Source organism: Calonectris borealis, chromosome 15, assembly GCF_964195595.1.
Source record: "Calonectris borealis chromosome 15, bCalBor7.hap1.2, whole genome shotgun sequence".
Classification (NCBI taxonomy): domain Eukaryota; kingdom Metazoa; phylum Chordata; class Aves; order Procellariiformes; family Procellariidae; genus Calonectris; species Calonectris borealis.
This window is the reverse complement of record NC_134326.1, coordinates 4,873,555-4,890,462: the sequence shown is the minus strand read 5'-3', so window position 1 is coordinate 4,890,462 and position 16,908 is coordinate 4,873,555. Positions and strand designations below refer to the sequence as shown.

General features: G+C 37.0%; 1 protein-coding gene across 1 annotated transcript in view; it reads left to right on the top strand.

The window, feature by feature from the left end:
- Positions 1-16,908, top strand: part of RANBP17 (RAN binding protein 17) — a 162,998-nt gene that overhangs the window by 70,471 nt on the left and 75,619 nt on the right. The window contains exon 15 of the mRNA XM_075164084.1: positions 13,731-13,804. Within this exon, the coding sequence (XP_075020185.1) occupies positions 13,731-13,804 (74 nt within the window). The remainder of the gene's footprint in view (positions 1-13,730; positions 13,805-16,908) is intronic.

The window sequence follows — 16,908 nt, the reverse complement described above, 5'->3', positions numbered from 1 at the left end:
TGCAAGGGGCAAAATTGTAAAACTTCTTACCAGCTCCAGTAGTGGGTCTTATGTACGCAGTAAATGGGCTTATTAGGACCCATCTGTCCCAATTTGATCATATTTAGATCGAAAGATGCAACACTCACCATGCAGATATTAAAAACTACATTGCATAAAGATTAAAAGGTTTTAAAAAAAAAAAACTTCATGTGAAGTAAAAGAAAAAATTTTGCACAAAAGCTGAGCTCGACAAAAGTAGATTTTAGGTAAGCCATTAGCAATTTAATGTAGCTTCTGGGTGTACATAGGCTACAGGCAGTACTGTTAAACGTGGTTTCATTAGAGTGTCAGAGTTAACTACCCACCTTCCTTCCCTTACACTGAATCTCTGTGCCATTAGTCTATTGGTTGTAAAGACTGAATAGTAAGAGGGAGAGTAGTATGATGGGTTGCGTGTCATGTTGTATTAATAGGTCTGTCTTTTCACTGTGCCATTTGAAGATTTGTACCTGCGTTCCGGCTTGGGCACTGGCACTCAGAAGGCTGACTGATGCTGATTCCTTAGTCCTGCTGGAAGAATTAAAGCAGGGACATACGGGGGAATCCTGAAAGTACAGCTATGTAAAAACTGGCCTCCTTCACCTTTTATTTTATTTCATTTTATTCTTAGTAACGCAGACTTCTGAAATGATACAGCAATACTGCTTCAATTCCTTTGTGCCATTCTGGTGATTCTAGAAAGCTGAAAATGCAGGTTAATCCTCTAGTAAAATCTTACTACTTGTGAATCTACATTTAAAAGTGGGGAAAAAAACCCCACACTTTTTACTTCTTTGTATGTATCTTCAATTACTAAAAAATCCATATTGGCATTTTTTTCTGGCTCTCAATTTTTAATGTAAAGGTTTAACACATAAATTAGTGATTAAAATAATTCTCAGAGCAAAAACTTAAAATAGAATTTGAGTTAGCATTAGTGATTTAAATTTAAAATTCATAATGGTTAAAACAGAACTACCTTAAAAGTAAGTATTATAAGAAAATACAAGTGTATTGCCAAATCGCGATGTTTCTCATCAGTGGTGAGCGGAGGGGAAGGATCACCTCCCTCGACCTGCTGGGGATGCTTTGCCTAATGCACCCCGGCACACTGTTTGTCTTTCTGCCGTGGGGGCACAGTGCTGGCTCATGTATGGTATGGTTCATTTAAAAGACATTCAGATGTTAAAGTAAGAAATGCCTATAAAACCATCTTAAATTACATTGTGTTGCTATGGGAAGGAGAAAAGAGTACTTAGAAATGCTTCTGAAAAAGCACAGTCCTCTCTTAGCTGAAATCACACATACTGTTAGGCGTCAGCTATAACAGTGTGGAGTACGGCATGATACTACTGTGTTCATTTCCACCACTTCATATTCCATAACTTGGTGTTCTCTTACTCTGGGGTTTAGAGTGCAATGCAAACTTGAGTTGGCGTTCATAAGGCTGGAATTGAGATAATTATAGTTATGCCTGTTTTACTGTGGTGTTACTCATATATAAGTCATGTCTTGGCTCCTTTTTAATATAAGGGTGGCTCTGGGAATAGATTTGGGGAGAGAGGCGAGGAGAGTCTGTGTTTGTTTATTTTGGGCCAAAAAAGAAAAATATCCCCCTCTCAATTTTAATCTATAGTTCTGTAACTAAAATGGCAAATTAAGACATTTCATAAATTTCTTTCAATAGTCCTTAGGAATATAACCCATCACAGCAACACTTTCACCCTGGAAAAAATCTCTAGCTGTCTTCAAGTTGGATAACAGATGAGTGAAGATAGGTAATAAATAATAGTATGGAAACTCTTCTTGTTTGAACATATTTTGCCAAAAGCACTGAATATGAAGTTGGGTGAGAGAAAGGAGAAATATTTTCTGAGTGTTACTGACGTACTTTATGATGACTTAGTGGAACACCTTACGGCCAACTGTCTCCTTTATTCACAGATGTTCTAAAGCTGTCAGAGCTCCGTTTCTTTCATACAACAAAGTCAAGAGCTAATTCATTGTTAATTGTTGAATGTTCCTTTTTATATTATCTAGAGTCACCACAGGAGCCACCTGGCTTCCTTAGCTTGAGTATAATGTGTTCAAAAAAGCAGTATGACTTGGTTTTGTATGTGGAGTGCTTGAACTAGGAAGAGAGAGTTTTTTCCTCTTATGAAAACGTGTATTTTGGTTAAAAGAAAAATGCAAATAAACATTTTCTCCAGGGTGTCTGGTTCAGGTTTGTGTTAGACTTGGTCAGTATCTTGTGTACCAGTATGTGTTTTTCATACCTAATTGGGTTAGTAGAAGGCAGAACAACTAGTTGATCTTCGTGCATCTGACCAGTGGAAGAGCAATGATATAGCTGTCTCGCCCAGACAGTGCAAGGGCTGGGGCAGTGTTGACTGTTACCTTGTGTATAAGCATTTTCCATATGATGAAATCAAATTTGCGGGACATACAGCATTAGGGCTATACTTGGTATTTCATTAGATACGCAGATCCTCCCAAAATGATTTTTATCAGACTACTCAGAGCTCTTTCTGACATTTGCTTTTGTGTGCTTATAGAGTAATCCAGAGTTGTTAGTAATGTTGTCCTGGTATAGATCTGTTTCACATATAGTAATATGTTTTTAAAGTACTCTTCTCAGACTTAAATGCATTTTGTTAAACATCATAGAAAGGCAAACAGTTGTCTGTCTTCTGTTCCTTGCCATTCTTCTGAAACAAGGAGGAAAAAACCCCCAGTATTTCAGGGATTTGTTCCTCATAGGTTTCATCTGTATCTCCTTTGTTGGAAGAGTCGGTAGCTGGCATCAATTTGGATCAAAAGAACTGCAGTTAGGAAGGCCATGAGGAAGGTTCCATATTATTTCTCCAGAGCATTCTCACTACTGACGAGTTGTTTCTTGAGGCATGTAGCTCTATTGAGAAAGAAGTCTTCTGGGAACAAAAGTTTTATTTCTGAAGCAGGGTTTTTGTATCAATTTAAGTATTAAATGATTTGTATAGATATCATCTACACAATAATGTGGCTTATCACAAGATATGTAGAAACTTTTGTATATAAGTTGATTTAAAATCATATTATTATTATTTTAGATTTTGTAAGAATATGCACAGGAACTGATGATTTAAGTAGCATTAATATAATAGACCATCTTTGAATGAGCTCTTAACAGCACAAGTACAGTCTAGTTTATGCATTTTCTTTAATAACCAATTTCATTCTCATTTGCTGAATAGCAATAACATTTAGAATATTGTTTAGATTTTTATGTAATCGTCTAAATGTATGTGCTGTTGCAGCTAAAAAATTAGTTTTGCAATATGCCTTAAGATAAGCGTGAGTCAGCACCTGGTAGTACGCCTTACCAGATCGCATTGCTTCTGAAGTGTTTCACATTCTTTGACTGTAGAGAGTAGTCGTGTCTGACAGCATTCTGTTATCTATCATCTTTGCATAGATTTGATTATCTTGTTTGCTTAAGAGGTCAGCAAAACGAACCAAAATATTGCTCTGTATATTATTAAAGACCATTACTATCAGTCATACTGTAAAAAGATGACATTACGTGAAGGACTGCATGCAGCATGTAGATGATATGGCCACACTTCCAAGTCCTGCAGGACCCAAGATGTGTGTGTATGACATCTGGCTGCTTAGGTGCTGCCTGTTAGATCATCTGGCGTTGCTTCTTGACTCTGTAACGTGAACCACTGTGTTCTTTGCTGTATTCGCTGTAGTGTGACTAATTCAAATGTTGGATGAGATGGCCTTTTTTTATTTTGTTCTGTATTCTTCCCTCTTAGCCTGAATGACAGCCTGTGTTTCTCCAGCCAGAGCCAAGACAGTTTAGGCTGTATGTTTTTCAGTGCACAACTTCAGGGTGTCACCCTTTTTTTTCAAAAGACTTTAACATCAGAGGCTGAAGTCTGAGACTTCCCACATGTTACTGAGAATAATTATTGATCAAGATTCTTGACCAATTTTGATTGATCAGTTTCATTAGTTTTTATTAGTTTTGTAAGCTTTTCAATAAATACTCGTGTAACTATAATTCTATTCCCTGCTGGTGATCCAGAGCTGGATCTATTTCTGAGTTATCTGTACAGAATATTTGTGTTTGGAATTCCTTAACTTATAGTATGCTCTGTCAAATTTTGGCTACTTTTATAGTTACTTAATTTCAACAAAAGCTTGATATTGACAACTTTCTCTTCAAAATACACTTCTCAAATACTTTCTGTGTTCATAGGTCAGACCACATCGCTCCTTTCTCCTAAGCTCTTGCTTGATTTCAGTGTCCTGTGTTTTAGCTTAAATTCTTTGGTGAAATTAGGAGTTGTTGAATTTTCAGTGTCCGAGTATCACTATTTATTTTTGCATTTAAATATATCCATAACTCCTCTTGAACCAAACTTGTTTATAAGAGTCCTGTTAAATTCTCTCTCCACTCTTTGCAGTGCTTTCTAGGCATCCTGTTAGGCAAAGGATACTCTCCTGGTGTAGACACACCAGGCTCCATTCACTCTTTATTCTCTACCATCTTAAAATTGCACCTATATTTCATCCCTACAAGTAGACAGACTAACCTGAATTAGGAACCATGGGGTTTGCTTTGCTTGTTGTCCTGGCTGCTTGGTTTGTTAAACCTGCTTTTTGTCTGCTTTAGATAATGAATGTCTTTGTCTTGATATTTTAAGCACTGATGACATGTGCAAAACAGAAGAAAACGCATATTACTGAAGTAGGCCTTAGGTTACCATAGGGAAAAGTGGCCCTAGGATTAAGGGAGTAGAAAAGTGTCTGAAAACTATTTCCCATCTCATTTTGCATCAAGCAGTGCTCCGTCAGACTGAAAGATCTGCCCCACAGCATCTCCATTCAGAATGATTGATAGTCATGGTGGTGGTGTGCTTGGTGAGGAATTCAGAATCATGCAGCGTCTTTACTAACATGTCATGGGTGGTTATCTTAAAATTGAATAGCAGTATTTTAAATGTTTTTATTTATTAGTAGGGAGTCAAGGTTTGTTTTCATGCTCAATTAAAGAACTGCCATTTTGGAACTATAGCAATGAGAAAAAGTTCTGTGAGCAAAGCAAAACCAAAGCCACAGATGCTATAAAAATAACAGTGAGTGGAGGAAATTGGTATTAGAACTACACATCTCAAATTTAGATGCATGATGATATAGAGACAATTTAAAAGAATGTAATGCTTAGTTTAATGATTTATGAGACAATCAAATTGTAAGGAACAAATGTATGAAAATAGTTTAGCACATCAGCCTAAAAATAATGCAGTACAAAAGTAAAAGACAATGCACCGCAGCATTCTGTGCAGATTAGCTATGATTCCTAGGCCAGCCATGAAGAGAAAATATTTTAAGAGCAGTTCAATGAGTTTAATAGATAAGTATAGATTTAAAGCATTTCTTGAAGAGAGATACATGATGAAATAAGACTGCAGGGGGGGGGTGTTTTAAATTTGGTTTAACCAAAAAATGCTTTCCCAAAGCTCTGATATTTAGTTTAATTAAAAATACAAATCCTGATTTTCATCATATGTGATGGAGAAATATTGTTTTATATTATAGTAATATTTTGCAATTATTATTGAAAACCTTATGTAATTTTTAGATTCAGGAGTAAATCAGTGTTATCATGCAATAATTGAAAAATTGGTGATCACTTTTTTCCTGAAGGTAACTTGAAGGGCATACTTAAAAATGTGTTTTATTTTAAAAATACTTTGCACCTGAACTGCTGAGGCCAATTTTTTTGTTACATTTTGTGTTTAAGTATGTAGATCTGTAGAAAAGCCTTAAAAAGTTAGCCTTTGTTTAATCTCACATGTAGCCCCTGTTCCATACCCGGCTGTTTAATAAAGGGTCAGATTTTATTTATGTGGTTAAATAGAACATAAATATAGACATTTCACACGATGTACCATGTAAATGTAAGCCTTTGTAGTTACAAGGTTTTGTAGCTGGAGAATTGTTTTAAAAGGCATGTAATTTATTAGCTATCAGTAGCTGCTTTATTGCCTTGCCGCGCTGCAGTAATAAATAAAAGAAAGTGAGCTGATTTTACAAATGGCACACAAGGTGCACATTTTGTGAAAAAAGTCTTTTTTTAAAGAATTGGCATTAAATCCTTTTTTTGTGATGACAAAGAGGCTAAGAGTGCAAACTGTATTTTCTGTTTATCGAAAACAGAGTCTCTTTTTCTCGAGGGCATTTTTTCCTATGATCATCAAGGGATTTCAAAAGCAATAAAGTGTGGAATCATTGTTCGACTTGAACAGTATTAAAACTTAGGTTTTAATTTCAGTGAAGTAATAAGATTTGAACCTGTCTCACATTACAGCACTGTAAGGCATTTAGCAATTGTATTTTAAAGGAGGTTTTTAAAATGCAGCTCACTTGTAAGCTAACTGTCTGTCTAGTAATTAATAGTTTCTCTTCAGCAGAGGCTGTTGTGAATCATACTAAGAAATCTCAGTTTTGTTAATAACAAATTATGATAATTGTAAGGATGTTAATTCCTAATTAGTTTAAACCTACAATCTTTTTTGACCCTTTCTGAGATTGATTTTCAAATGAAGACAAAAAAATAGAAATTGAGGGTTTCAGCATGATTTTCACCTTAGAATTAAAAAGAAATTACCCACATTTATCTGTAAATTTCAAGAAACTTTATTCCTTGGTTAAGAGTGTACGTCAGCTTCCTGCTAAGAATTGGTGAAGTATTTGATCTGTCTGTAAGCATACTTTATCATTAATGCAATTCCCTTTTCAGAATTGTACGTTGAAGATAATTCTGCAGAGCGCTTCTCTTTTCTGTACTGACAGGGTGAACTCCAGGATACTGGAACTTACTGTGCACATTTTTGCACAGATATTCTCGAGGCTCAAAATGTAAATATTTCTTCGGGTTGGTTGATAAAACGTTGGCTGATGAGAGAATAGCAATCACTGTACATTGTGGCTGGAAATGAGCATGTAAGATTTTGGAGGAGGGAAAGTTTATACACAGGTGCATGTTCAAAACAGCCATCGGTGTTTAACATTGGAGTGGTGAGCTATGACCTCCCGTGATGATTTTGAACGGTAACTGCCTCCATTAGCCATAAGGTTTGTTTCTTTATTTTAGTAGATGGCCTAGACTGTAAATATTAGAGGATCTAAAATAAATCAACATATTATCCTAAGGATACAAAACGTAAGAGCTATTTGTGGTTAGGAACCTTTGACAGATAGTTTGGATGAGGCAGATGATTGCCCGCCTCTCGTATCTGGCTTCCATTGCTGTGCCTGCAGGCAGTTTAGTGTTATAGTTGTATATTGATGTCAGGGTTACTACTGAGTGGCTAGCAATGACAGATGTCTATAATTACAGGCAATGCTTCCAGTATTTCAGAAGAGCCAGCCTATGTTGAACAATTATCTTATTTCTGGCTTGCCAAAGAGGGTTGTTCAAATTGCTAGTATTAGCTGTGGTGGCTGTAACACCTCTCCTTATGCCGTGGGATAAATGTGGAGAAGCACTCTCATGTACAACCCCAGTGCAAAACCTTTTTAAAATATGTGATATCACTAAATTTCGTATGCTTAAGGCTTGATCCTCAGAGATGCAGAACACCTGCAGCTATGTTAGTACAATGAAATAGTTTTTGATACAGAAATTTTAGAACTATAATAAGTAGCTTATGATTTTTATTACTTGTTTTAAGTGCCAAACTAATGTTGATGCTTTAGCATTGAGGTTTATTGCACATAAGCATGCTGAGTGGGCCACTCGTTTAGATACAATTAAGCAACTCAACAAAATTAAGCTGGACACTTTTAATAGTTATAGGGGCAAGTAAGAGTGTTGATTACTGCTACTGAAATATCTTTAATACTTTATTTTTTGGAGTTTTCTGACTGGCACAAATCTACTCTTGTGATCTATACAGTATTGGTTCGTTTCAATCATCAGAGGACTTTAAAGCAGCGTTTTGGCTTCTTGTTAAGCAAATACCTGGCTGCGTATATGGCTTGAATCTCTGCAGTGCAGTGTATAGCTCTGATGGAAAGTGCAGCCTAGAACTGTGCTTCGAAAACTAAAAATCTTCCGGATGATGTTCAAAAAGTAATAGCTGTTAATAGTATTTCTCAGTTTTCACTATCATATTTGTACTTTAAGCCCTGGAGGGGAACAAAAGAGACAGTGGAATTAAAAATCTGTAACGGTGCTTTACAAAAATGGAAGCCTAAACAAGACTTTTAAAGCTAAGCACCTTTTAACAATTGGCTAACTGAAGGTGTAGCAGATAAACTGATTTTTTTTTTCTCTCTCCCCCCGCCCCCCGCTTCTCATGCTACATCAGTAATAACAGCAGTTAGTTCATAGTAGGTCTCCCATAGTAAGTTCACCAGAATTGTAAATCTTTCTTTCAAGATTTTCAGAAAACAGAAATTAAGAAATAAATAAGTAAATAAAAGCTGAGAGAAAGTCATTGAAATAGAGATTAACTTCCATTTAAGAAAAGGTTTATTGCTGGCATTGCATGGGCACTCTGTGGAGCAAGAGGCGGGGAGTTAATCACTCCCACACCCCGGACTCCTGTGAATTCTCTTGCTCCATTGAGCTAATGGGGAAGGTTCTGGGGAAGAGGGCCTGAAAACAGCCTTTGTGGGAACCGTTAATACCTCTTACTACCTGAACTTGTGGTGACAGAGTATTTCAACAGACTTGGAAGGAAATAACATCCATGACAACGACTAAGCCACCCAGCAGATTTACCCTTTCCCCTACAACATTACCCTTTGTTATAATAACAATACCCTAATTTTTAAATCTTATTTTATAGTAGCTCTCTTTCAATTGAGGATAACTTTATGCAGTATTTTAATTAAGCTAGGTTTATAGGTAAGACAGTAGATAGTATATCATTTATATAATTGGTGTAGTTCCTCTGGTTGCTTACAAACACACGTAGCAGTGAATCGGAGAGTAGCCTACTTTTTATGTAGCACAAAGCCCAACTTAATCTTCAGAGATCCTGTCTGAAACTAACTGAGGAAATTTCTTATGGCCTGTTTTGGAATTTTTTTCGTTTAGGGAGCTAACTATAAAACAACAGATTAGCCCATTCGCCTGGTTTAGGCTCTGAGTTAAGGGTGTTTTGAGATCTTACCTTTTTAAGACAGCTGGTCAGGAGTGGAGGTTTTACGAGTGACCAAGGTTTTCCTCTGCTATGGAGAGGATAGAAAAGCCAAGGCTCTTTAAGCCCTTAGTTTGGTCGGAGGTAAAGATGAATGATCTGGCACCCTGCTATGCTAATCAGGGGATTCAGTTCGGATTTTCAGAAGTTGTCTGTGGGATTTGGAAGCTAGATTTCTGCTGCGTTGTAGTGGAGCTTGTAGGTGCTGAAAATTCAAAATACCTGATCTTGATTTAAAAAGCAGTGGAAATTACTAAATGTGTTGTGGCACTTGACACCGAGAAAGAAACTCGTGATTAGTATGGAGTTTTAGTGGGTGATGCACAGGGGTATTAGTCAGAGGGGTGGGATGGCAGCTTCAGAAATTTGCTGTAGTGGCTCCTGCATTGCCTGAATTCCCAAACGGACTGTGGGGAAGGAGGTGCTCTCCTCGACCTGCCACGTGTGCTTCAGGCCGGGTTGTAGCAGCTGTCCCTACCCAGCTTCTGTCAGGTTGGGGTAAATATGGTTAAGGTCTGGTGTTGCCCTCAATGTTCATGACAAAATACTTTAATGTTGCAGTGATAGTTCTCTGCAGCAAGGCCTGGAGAGCTTCAAGGAAGTTATAATATCTTAAGCATTTACACTGTGCCTACGGGTAATAACTTTACTGTAATTTTCTGAAGATTCATTATCCAAAATCTTAATTCATTATAATAGCCCTTATGAAACATATAGAAACCAACATTTTCTTGCGTTTTCTTATTTGCACAGTGTGAGAGATTCATTGCTCTGTTTTAATTTGTTTCATGGGGTGCGTTTGAGTACATTCCATACAGTGCTGTTATTGAATTTCTGTGACTGTCATTATATAGCCATACAACCTTTAGGAACTCATATTCTGAGCTTCCCAGTTCTGTAATCTGCTTCACATTTAAGAATTGACATAATTAGCTTCTTCAGAGTTGTAATGATAGTACCAAAAAGAGAAGACCTCAAAAGACAAAGCAAAGTTAAACATATCTAGGGCCAAAGAGTAGAGAAGTCAGGGAAATAAAGTTTTAGTGTGATAACTGTATTATTTCTCTGTTTTCTTGGGCTGTATTTACATACAAGTGCTTTGCTTTATAAAACACTGCTTCCACAATTTAATTTTCTTGTCCTTTTGAAACACAGCAGGTACAGTTCAAGTAGTTGGGAAGTATACAGTTACGTAATTTGAACCACTGATAAATCTGCTGGATGATAAAAAATTCCCTGGCACCAGAGCTTGTGAACCTCCAGTCTTCCTTAAACATCCTGATTCCACTGATGTGGTTTTAATGGTACAAACAGGGCAAAAGGAAAGGATCTCTGGATCCCTTGCCTTCACACTTGCTTTAATAGGTTTGAAATTGTTATTGATTATTATCAAAGGTGTTTTGCTGGTCTCTTCTTTCTCTTCACTGTCACGACCATTGCCGTCACCGTTGAATATAGCAATGCCACGTGGGCATTGGTTGCAGTGGTGGTACCAGCCCGAGCTTGCCTTAAGGACCTCGAGTATGGACTTGTACCTGTGAAGCCCATCGAACATTGCAGCCTAATGTTATCACTTCTGTGGATGTTTCGCTTACATTCATAACTGCTTAAGAATGAGATGGTGATGATATTTTACTGTTAAGCTTGCATTTTTGGCGATATCATGGCACGATCACGTAGCGTGTGTTGATGCAGGATTTGTTTTGGAAGTTATAAATCCTGCAGTTGTAAGGATTTGGGAATGATTGTGTAAAGGTTTTCCAGAAGTCTTAAAGTGGTTATTGCCTGCTGAAAGTTAATTATCCTGCTCCTTACTTGAAGTGTCTGGAGGCAACTAAAAACATAAGCCTTGGTTTTTTTCCTGCTGGAAGAAGGAAGGGGAGGTCTCAGCGGGAGGAAGCCCAGCGGGTGTGCGGCTGTGAGGTCCCGCAGGCCCCCCCAAAGCCCTCTGCTGCCTTTACCTTCATAGCTCTGTGATGGGAACCAAGCTGAAGATGAGATCACTTCCACATGCGATTCCACATCCTTTTATGACCCCTTTCAACAGTATTTTTCTCCGCCTTTTGAATATGTAGCAAGGTCTTTGTTGTTCAAGTGTTTTTTATTATTATACGTCCAAAATGCTTTATCATTAATTTTTTATAGTGCTTAAAAGTCTAAGGGCGTTTCATTGTTGTGGTTGGGGGTTGTTTGCTTTTCTATTTTTAGATGCTAAGAGTGTGTGTTGGTTTTGAAAATGATTTTGAGGAAGGTGTTTAAAATATCACATTTATTTTAGCTTACAATTTGTCACATTACGGAACGGGTAGTAGTTTTTATTACAAGCACTGTATTCATGCTGACTTGAAATGACCCTGTCACATGTGAAAACAAATCAGATTGTTGCTGTTAATGAGCTTTTCAATTTACTATTCAGTGGATCAGATAAGTGGATTTAAGAGGTAATGATCCTGCTTAGCACTCAAGCTTGGCTGTCAGATCCTAGTAGTTGTGGGAAATCCCCAGGGACAAAAGCGTTGACACAGTTCTTGATGGGATAATGGGAATCAAAGCTAATGGATGATAAAAGGAGTAGTAAGAGTTACAAGGATAATTGTGGATTAAAGCACTGCTCTTTGTCAACACTGACTGCTGTTTTAGTATTTTATTTGTTAAACCGTGATGAGGGGAGAGCCTAGTTTGACAACAGAGCACAATGCTACTACGACATGCGCTTGCTTACATTCCCTTTCTCCCACTGGTTTCCCGTGGCAGAAAGGAAAGATCTTAAATTATATGTGTGTTTGCCGATATGTTTACATTCCTTGCTATCTCTTTTTCTCATATCAAATACAGAAATTCTTAAACTTTGCTAAAATTGCAGCTGCTGTAGCATTTCAGCAGTGCACTATTTAGAGAGATGATTTTTTTAAAATTAGAAGATACTCTTTTTATATTTGAATATATTATTGTTGCTGTGTTTAATTACTGTAAATGATAACTTCACATTTACAGTGTGAACATAATATTTTGCAACGTTTGAAGGATGGTATTGTATATTACAATTTTTTTCATATTTTGATTGTCCTTTCACTACTGATTTGTCACAATAAATTACATTCATACAATTATAAAAGGATAAGTTAGCTTACAAGTTGAGTTGTCCTTGATCTTGGTGCAATTTCTGCTTAGAGCTGCAACTTTTTTTCCTCATGCCTTTATTATGCTTGGCTTTAAAACTAAAGTCTTTGGGACATGAAACCACAATTTTTATTGTATTATTTATTATTTGTATTATTATTATTATTGACTTCCTCAGAGGTAGAATACTGCTGGTTTGGTTTTTAAGTAAAGACATGGGATTACATCACTAGCAGAAAGGAAGTTGGTACAAGCAAATTTAGGTACAATAACAGAAGTATTGAGTTAGCTAAAGTCCGTGGGTATTTGTGTGGAATATGTAATGTCAGCGAGCAAAATTGACAGCTAGATGGCACCAGGCTTTCACAGCTGGGTAGCCAGGGCTGCTTGTGCTGTGCTTGGTGCTCTCCTTTCAGACCTTAGTGATACTTGACTTGATCACATCATATGGAAGAATTACATATAACCCATAATACTTGTTTTGATGTCACTAAAGGTTAAAATGACTGAAATGAAATGTACTGACTGGTAGATCTGTGTTTATCCCAATCGTAAGCAAATAGCAGTTATTTGAGCTCAGAGTAAAGTGAGTTGGCAGAGGATTATAAAGAAATTTTGCAGTACATGTCTCCCTTCTGTTTCTGAAGTTGATTTAACCCAACTAAATATTTTTATCCAAACTAAATGTTAGGCTACTAAAACTACCAGAAAATGTTATGAAGATTACACAGTAAGGAAAAAATATACTTGATGTGTCCTGTGCATTTGTTACTGCATCGTAACAGCAGTGTGATCTGATAGGTAAGGTGCTGGGAAAACTTGGCTAGTAATATATGTCTTGGATCTGAAATAACGGAGAAAAGTGTACCAATATGAGTTACTTGGTTGCCAAAGCCTTTGTTCTCCCTTCGAGAACACAAAAATGAATGTCTGAAGAGTACCTAATTTACCAGATTTTATGACTGGCAGTGCAAGAACTTGAAACTGCAAGCAAAAGGAGAGTGTTGAATCACATCCCACTGAGGACAGAGACCAACAGAAGAATGTTTTCTCCATCCCTTTGCAACTTTTTTACAATAAAACAGGGTTTTTGAATAGAGACTGTGTTGTTCTGTGAACAACAAAGTGAGTTTAATGTAGAAAATTTACATCTCCTTTGTAGAAAGAAATGTGTGCAAGGGCAAGTAAAAGCCTATCAGTCCCAAATTCACAAAACACTATCGGAGAGTGTATAAGCCATCTCTTACAAATGCTTCAGCTAGGTTGAAGCATTTGTGCCTGTACTTTTCTCATGCAAAATCAAAATAGGGAAGGTTTTAGAATAAATGAAAATGTTGGTACTTGTAAATGTCTATAATATGTTACTGTTGAAATGTTTGTTTCCAGGTGTATGCCCGAATGTCAGAAGTCTTAGGAATAACAGATGACAACCGTGTTCTGGAAACATTTATGACGAAAATGTGAGTTTGTACTTGGGGTTCTATTCTGTATGTATTTTGTTTTGTCTTTAATGTTTACATAAAATCCGAGTTTTATTTTGTCGTTAAGTTTGCTCTTTGCTAGAAAAATGTCTTCCATAAATTTTACATACTTGAAGTAAGGGATAACCACTTCCAGAAGCACCTGTATCTTATTTTCTACAGGTACTGCAGGCCCCTGAATAAACACTTGCAGTTAGATAGGTCCTCCACAGTGCCTGCATCACCTCTGGAAATGGCTTAAGGGAGAATAGAGTTGAGATTTCATAGACTCTTGTTTAGTGACAGCCTGGCACAAGCAGTCCCCACCCTTCCCCACTTCTCATTCCTGGCACCCTCAGGTGTCAGTGGAATTGCCTGTAAAGCCTCATGGTAATTTACAGTGGGGAACTGACCAAGTTAAACTGATCTTTCTTTGTTTTGGGGAGGCTCTTTTGGATTGCTTTTTGGCAAGATCTGGCAAAATTTGCTCTCTTAAAAATACACATTCACAGAGGAGGATTTTAAGGTGTCATACTGAAGGAGACAAGGGGCATTATTACCAGCTGTCTTCTCATCTCTGGCATTTGGCAGAATAAGATGGCATGTTATCCTGGCAGATAAACGTTGCAATACTTTCTCTTGAGAATAATCCTAGAAAATTACTCTGGAGAAGCTACCTTTTTCTCATGCCTTTGCTGCAGCCGCTTTCCTTGGGTGCCAGCAAAACTACCAGGATTTTGTCTTTTATTACTTATGTCCTTCATGAGATTTGATAGTTTCTCCTGACTCAAAAAGAGTTTCATCTAAAATCAGTTTTGCTCTTGAAGCAAAACAAAATGGTCCCTCTGAAAAATTGTGAATATCCACTAAAAAAATCTGGGAGTCCCCAGGAGACAATGAGTTCTGTGTGTGCCTGGAGAAGGAGAAACAAGTACCTTACCTCTTTATTCTACAGTGAGGAGGATGCTGCATCCTGTCATTTACCTCTAAATCTGACTTATAAGACCTGTAAATACTTTCAGTAGACTTTGACCTACTAGAGAAACATCTCTGCTGATGTTGCCCAGTTAGCCATGACCTGTTCGGACAGCTTTAAACATGGCTTGTCTTTTGCTACCATGACTACCAACCTTGAGAAATAGTAGCAATTAAGACAAGGTGATTTTCTAATATGACTTAACTTTTCTGTGAAAAACAAGGAATAAATGCTTTGCTTCCTCAAAAACAGAAGTTACATCTTGCCTTAGGATGACAGTAGTACCCATCAAACCTTGATATTTTTCTGGAGTGTGCTTTGAAAACAGGTAAATGGAAGGTGGTGAATGGAAAAATATTGATGGATACTTTTTGTACAGTTTCTGGAAGCAGTCCATGTCATGGTACTAGACGGCTAGGCTTCATTTTGTTGTTTCAAACTACAGTGAAACTTCAACAACTGAGGAAAAAAGGGGGAAAGAGGACTGTTGTTGGGAGACCAAGTGCGTTAGTTTGATTCTCTTTTTCTACTTGTTGCTGCCATTGAGATGAAATCTCTGTTGCCTTCGCCAGTTGAGGAAATAACAGTATATAATTTAACAAATTGTATGATAAGTACTGCATATGTTTAGATTGGATGGGGCTGTATTTGCACAAGTACTGTAAATTAAGGAAAAAACATAGTTAGGGTTTTAATGTTATATGGAAGATTTTAAAAGAACACTAGGTACGTCAAAAGCAAAAATCAGTGCTGCTTTTTAGATTACACACTCTATATTTTTATTTTCTCTTTCCTCGTGGCTTAAGGTATTTTCCTAAAAACATGAATTGTTCATTGATTAAATTGAAGATCAATTTCATTTTACAGAATGGATGTTACAGCTTGAAACGGACAATTCAGTCAGTAGCTTTAAGAGTTAGCTGTGAAACCGCTGTGTAAACACATTCATGTTTGTGTCAATTAAAATAAACGAGCTTCTCCCCAGTGATAGCATGCCAATTGGAAAATCTGGATGTGAAACCATAACATACTGATATATAATCCAAAAAACTAGGGTCTGATGGGGCAATCCAGTCTGGCAGCATTTCTGGTGCTCTGTTACTGAGAATAATCTTAGCACATTCGTAACAGCAGTGAGCAGGATACATGACTGTGAGACCATTCACCTTTTTCTCTTGTGGATGTAGTCAGTATTTTTAACCACACTTATTTTAGAAAGCTGCTAGTCTACTGTTCTGTTTTACCCTACAGATCCATTTTTTTCTTTTAAGTAGGCGAAATTTGTCATACGTTATTCCTTAACATTAGGTTAAAAGGAAACGCTGGGGAATTTTTTGTGTGTACTTTCTTGTTAAAGTGGTGGTATTCTCGTATAGTAACTGCACAACAATGTTTGAGACTGTATAGTTTCTGTTTTGTTAATGCTGAGCATTATGTGAAATAGAGGAGTTATGCTTGAAAGAATATTGTTGCCTGGCTAATGGCAACCAGTCTTTCAAATCAGAAAATGTTGAAGAAAAGTACCTTATCGTAATCTGCCATTAGCACTGTGGGATGATCAAAAGACAACGTCAGGTTATTTCCTTCCACTTTGCCATTAAAGAATCCAATGAAGGATGCATGCAGGAAGCATTTTATACTTGGTGTGATGAGTAAACATAACAATTGAATTTATGGTAGTCAAACAAGTTGTAGTCTACCAGGACATATTAATTTTTTTTTTGTTCTGCTGTAGAGACTTAACCTTTTTTTGTGATAACTTACTGGTTGACACCTGGAGTTTCTAGTTTCCTTAAGTCTGATGCGAGCTCAGTAATGTTTAAATTAAATGTTTAAATGGATAAATGGCATTTTTCTTTGATTTCTTGAGATTTTGAACACATTTTCTACGGAGCTGTCTTTTTTCAGATCTCTCTGTTTTCAGCAGTTCACTTTCATGTATGTAGCTTTAATCTGTTCTTTTGAATTCATTAGTGGCAGCTTTGCAGTGGAGGATTGGTGATCAAACTCAGTGAGTTCTTTCATTAACAGAAAACAGTTTGAAATACTTATGTCATAGCTACTAGTAGCTGCAGTAGCCACTCTTCAGTTTATGGATTAAAGGCTGTATGAAATAGATATTCTTCAA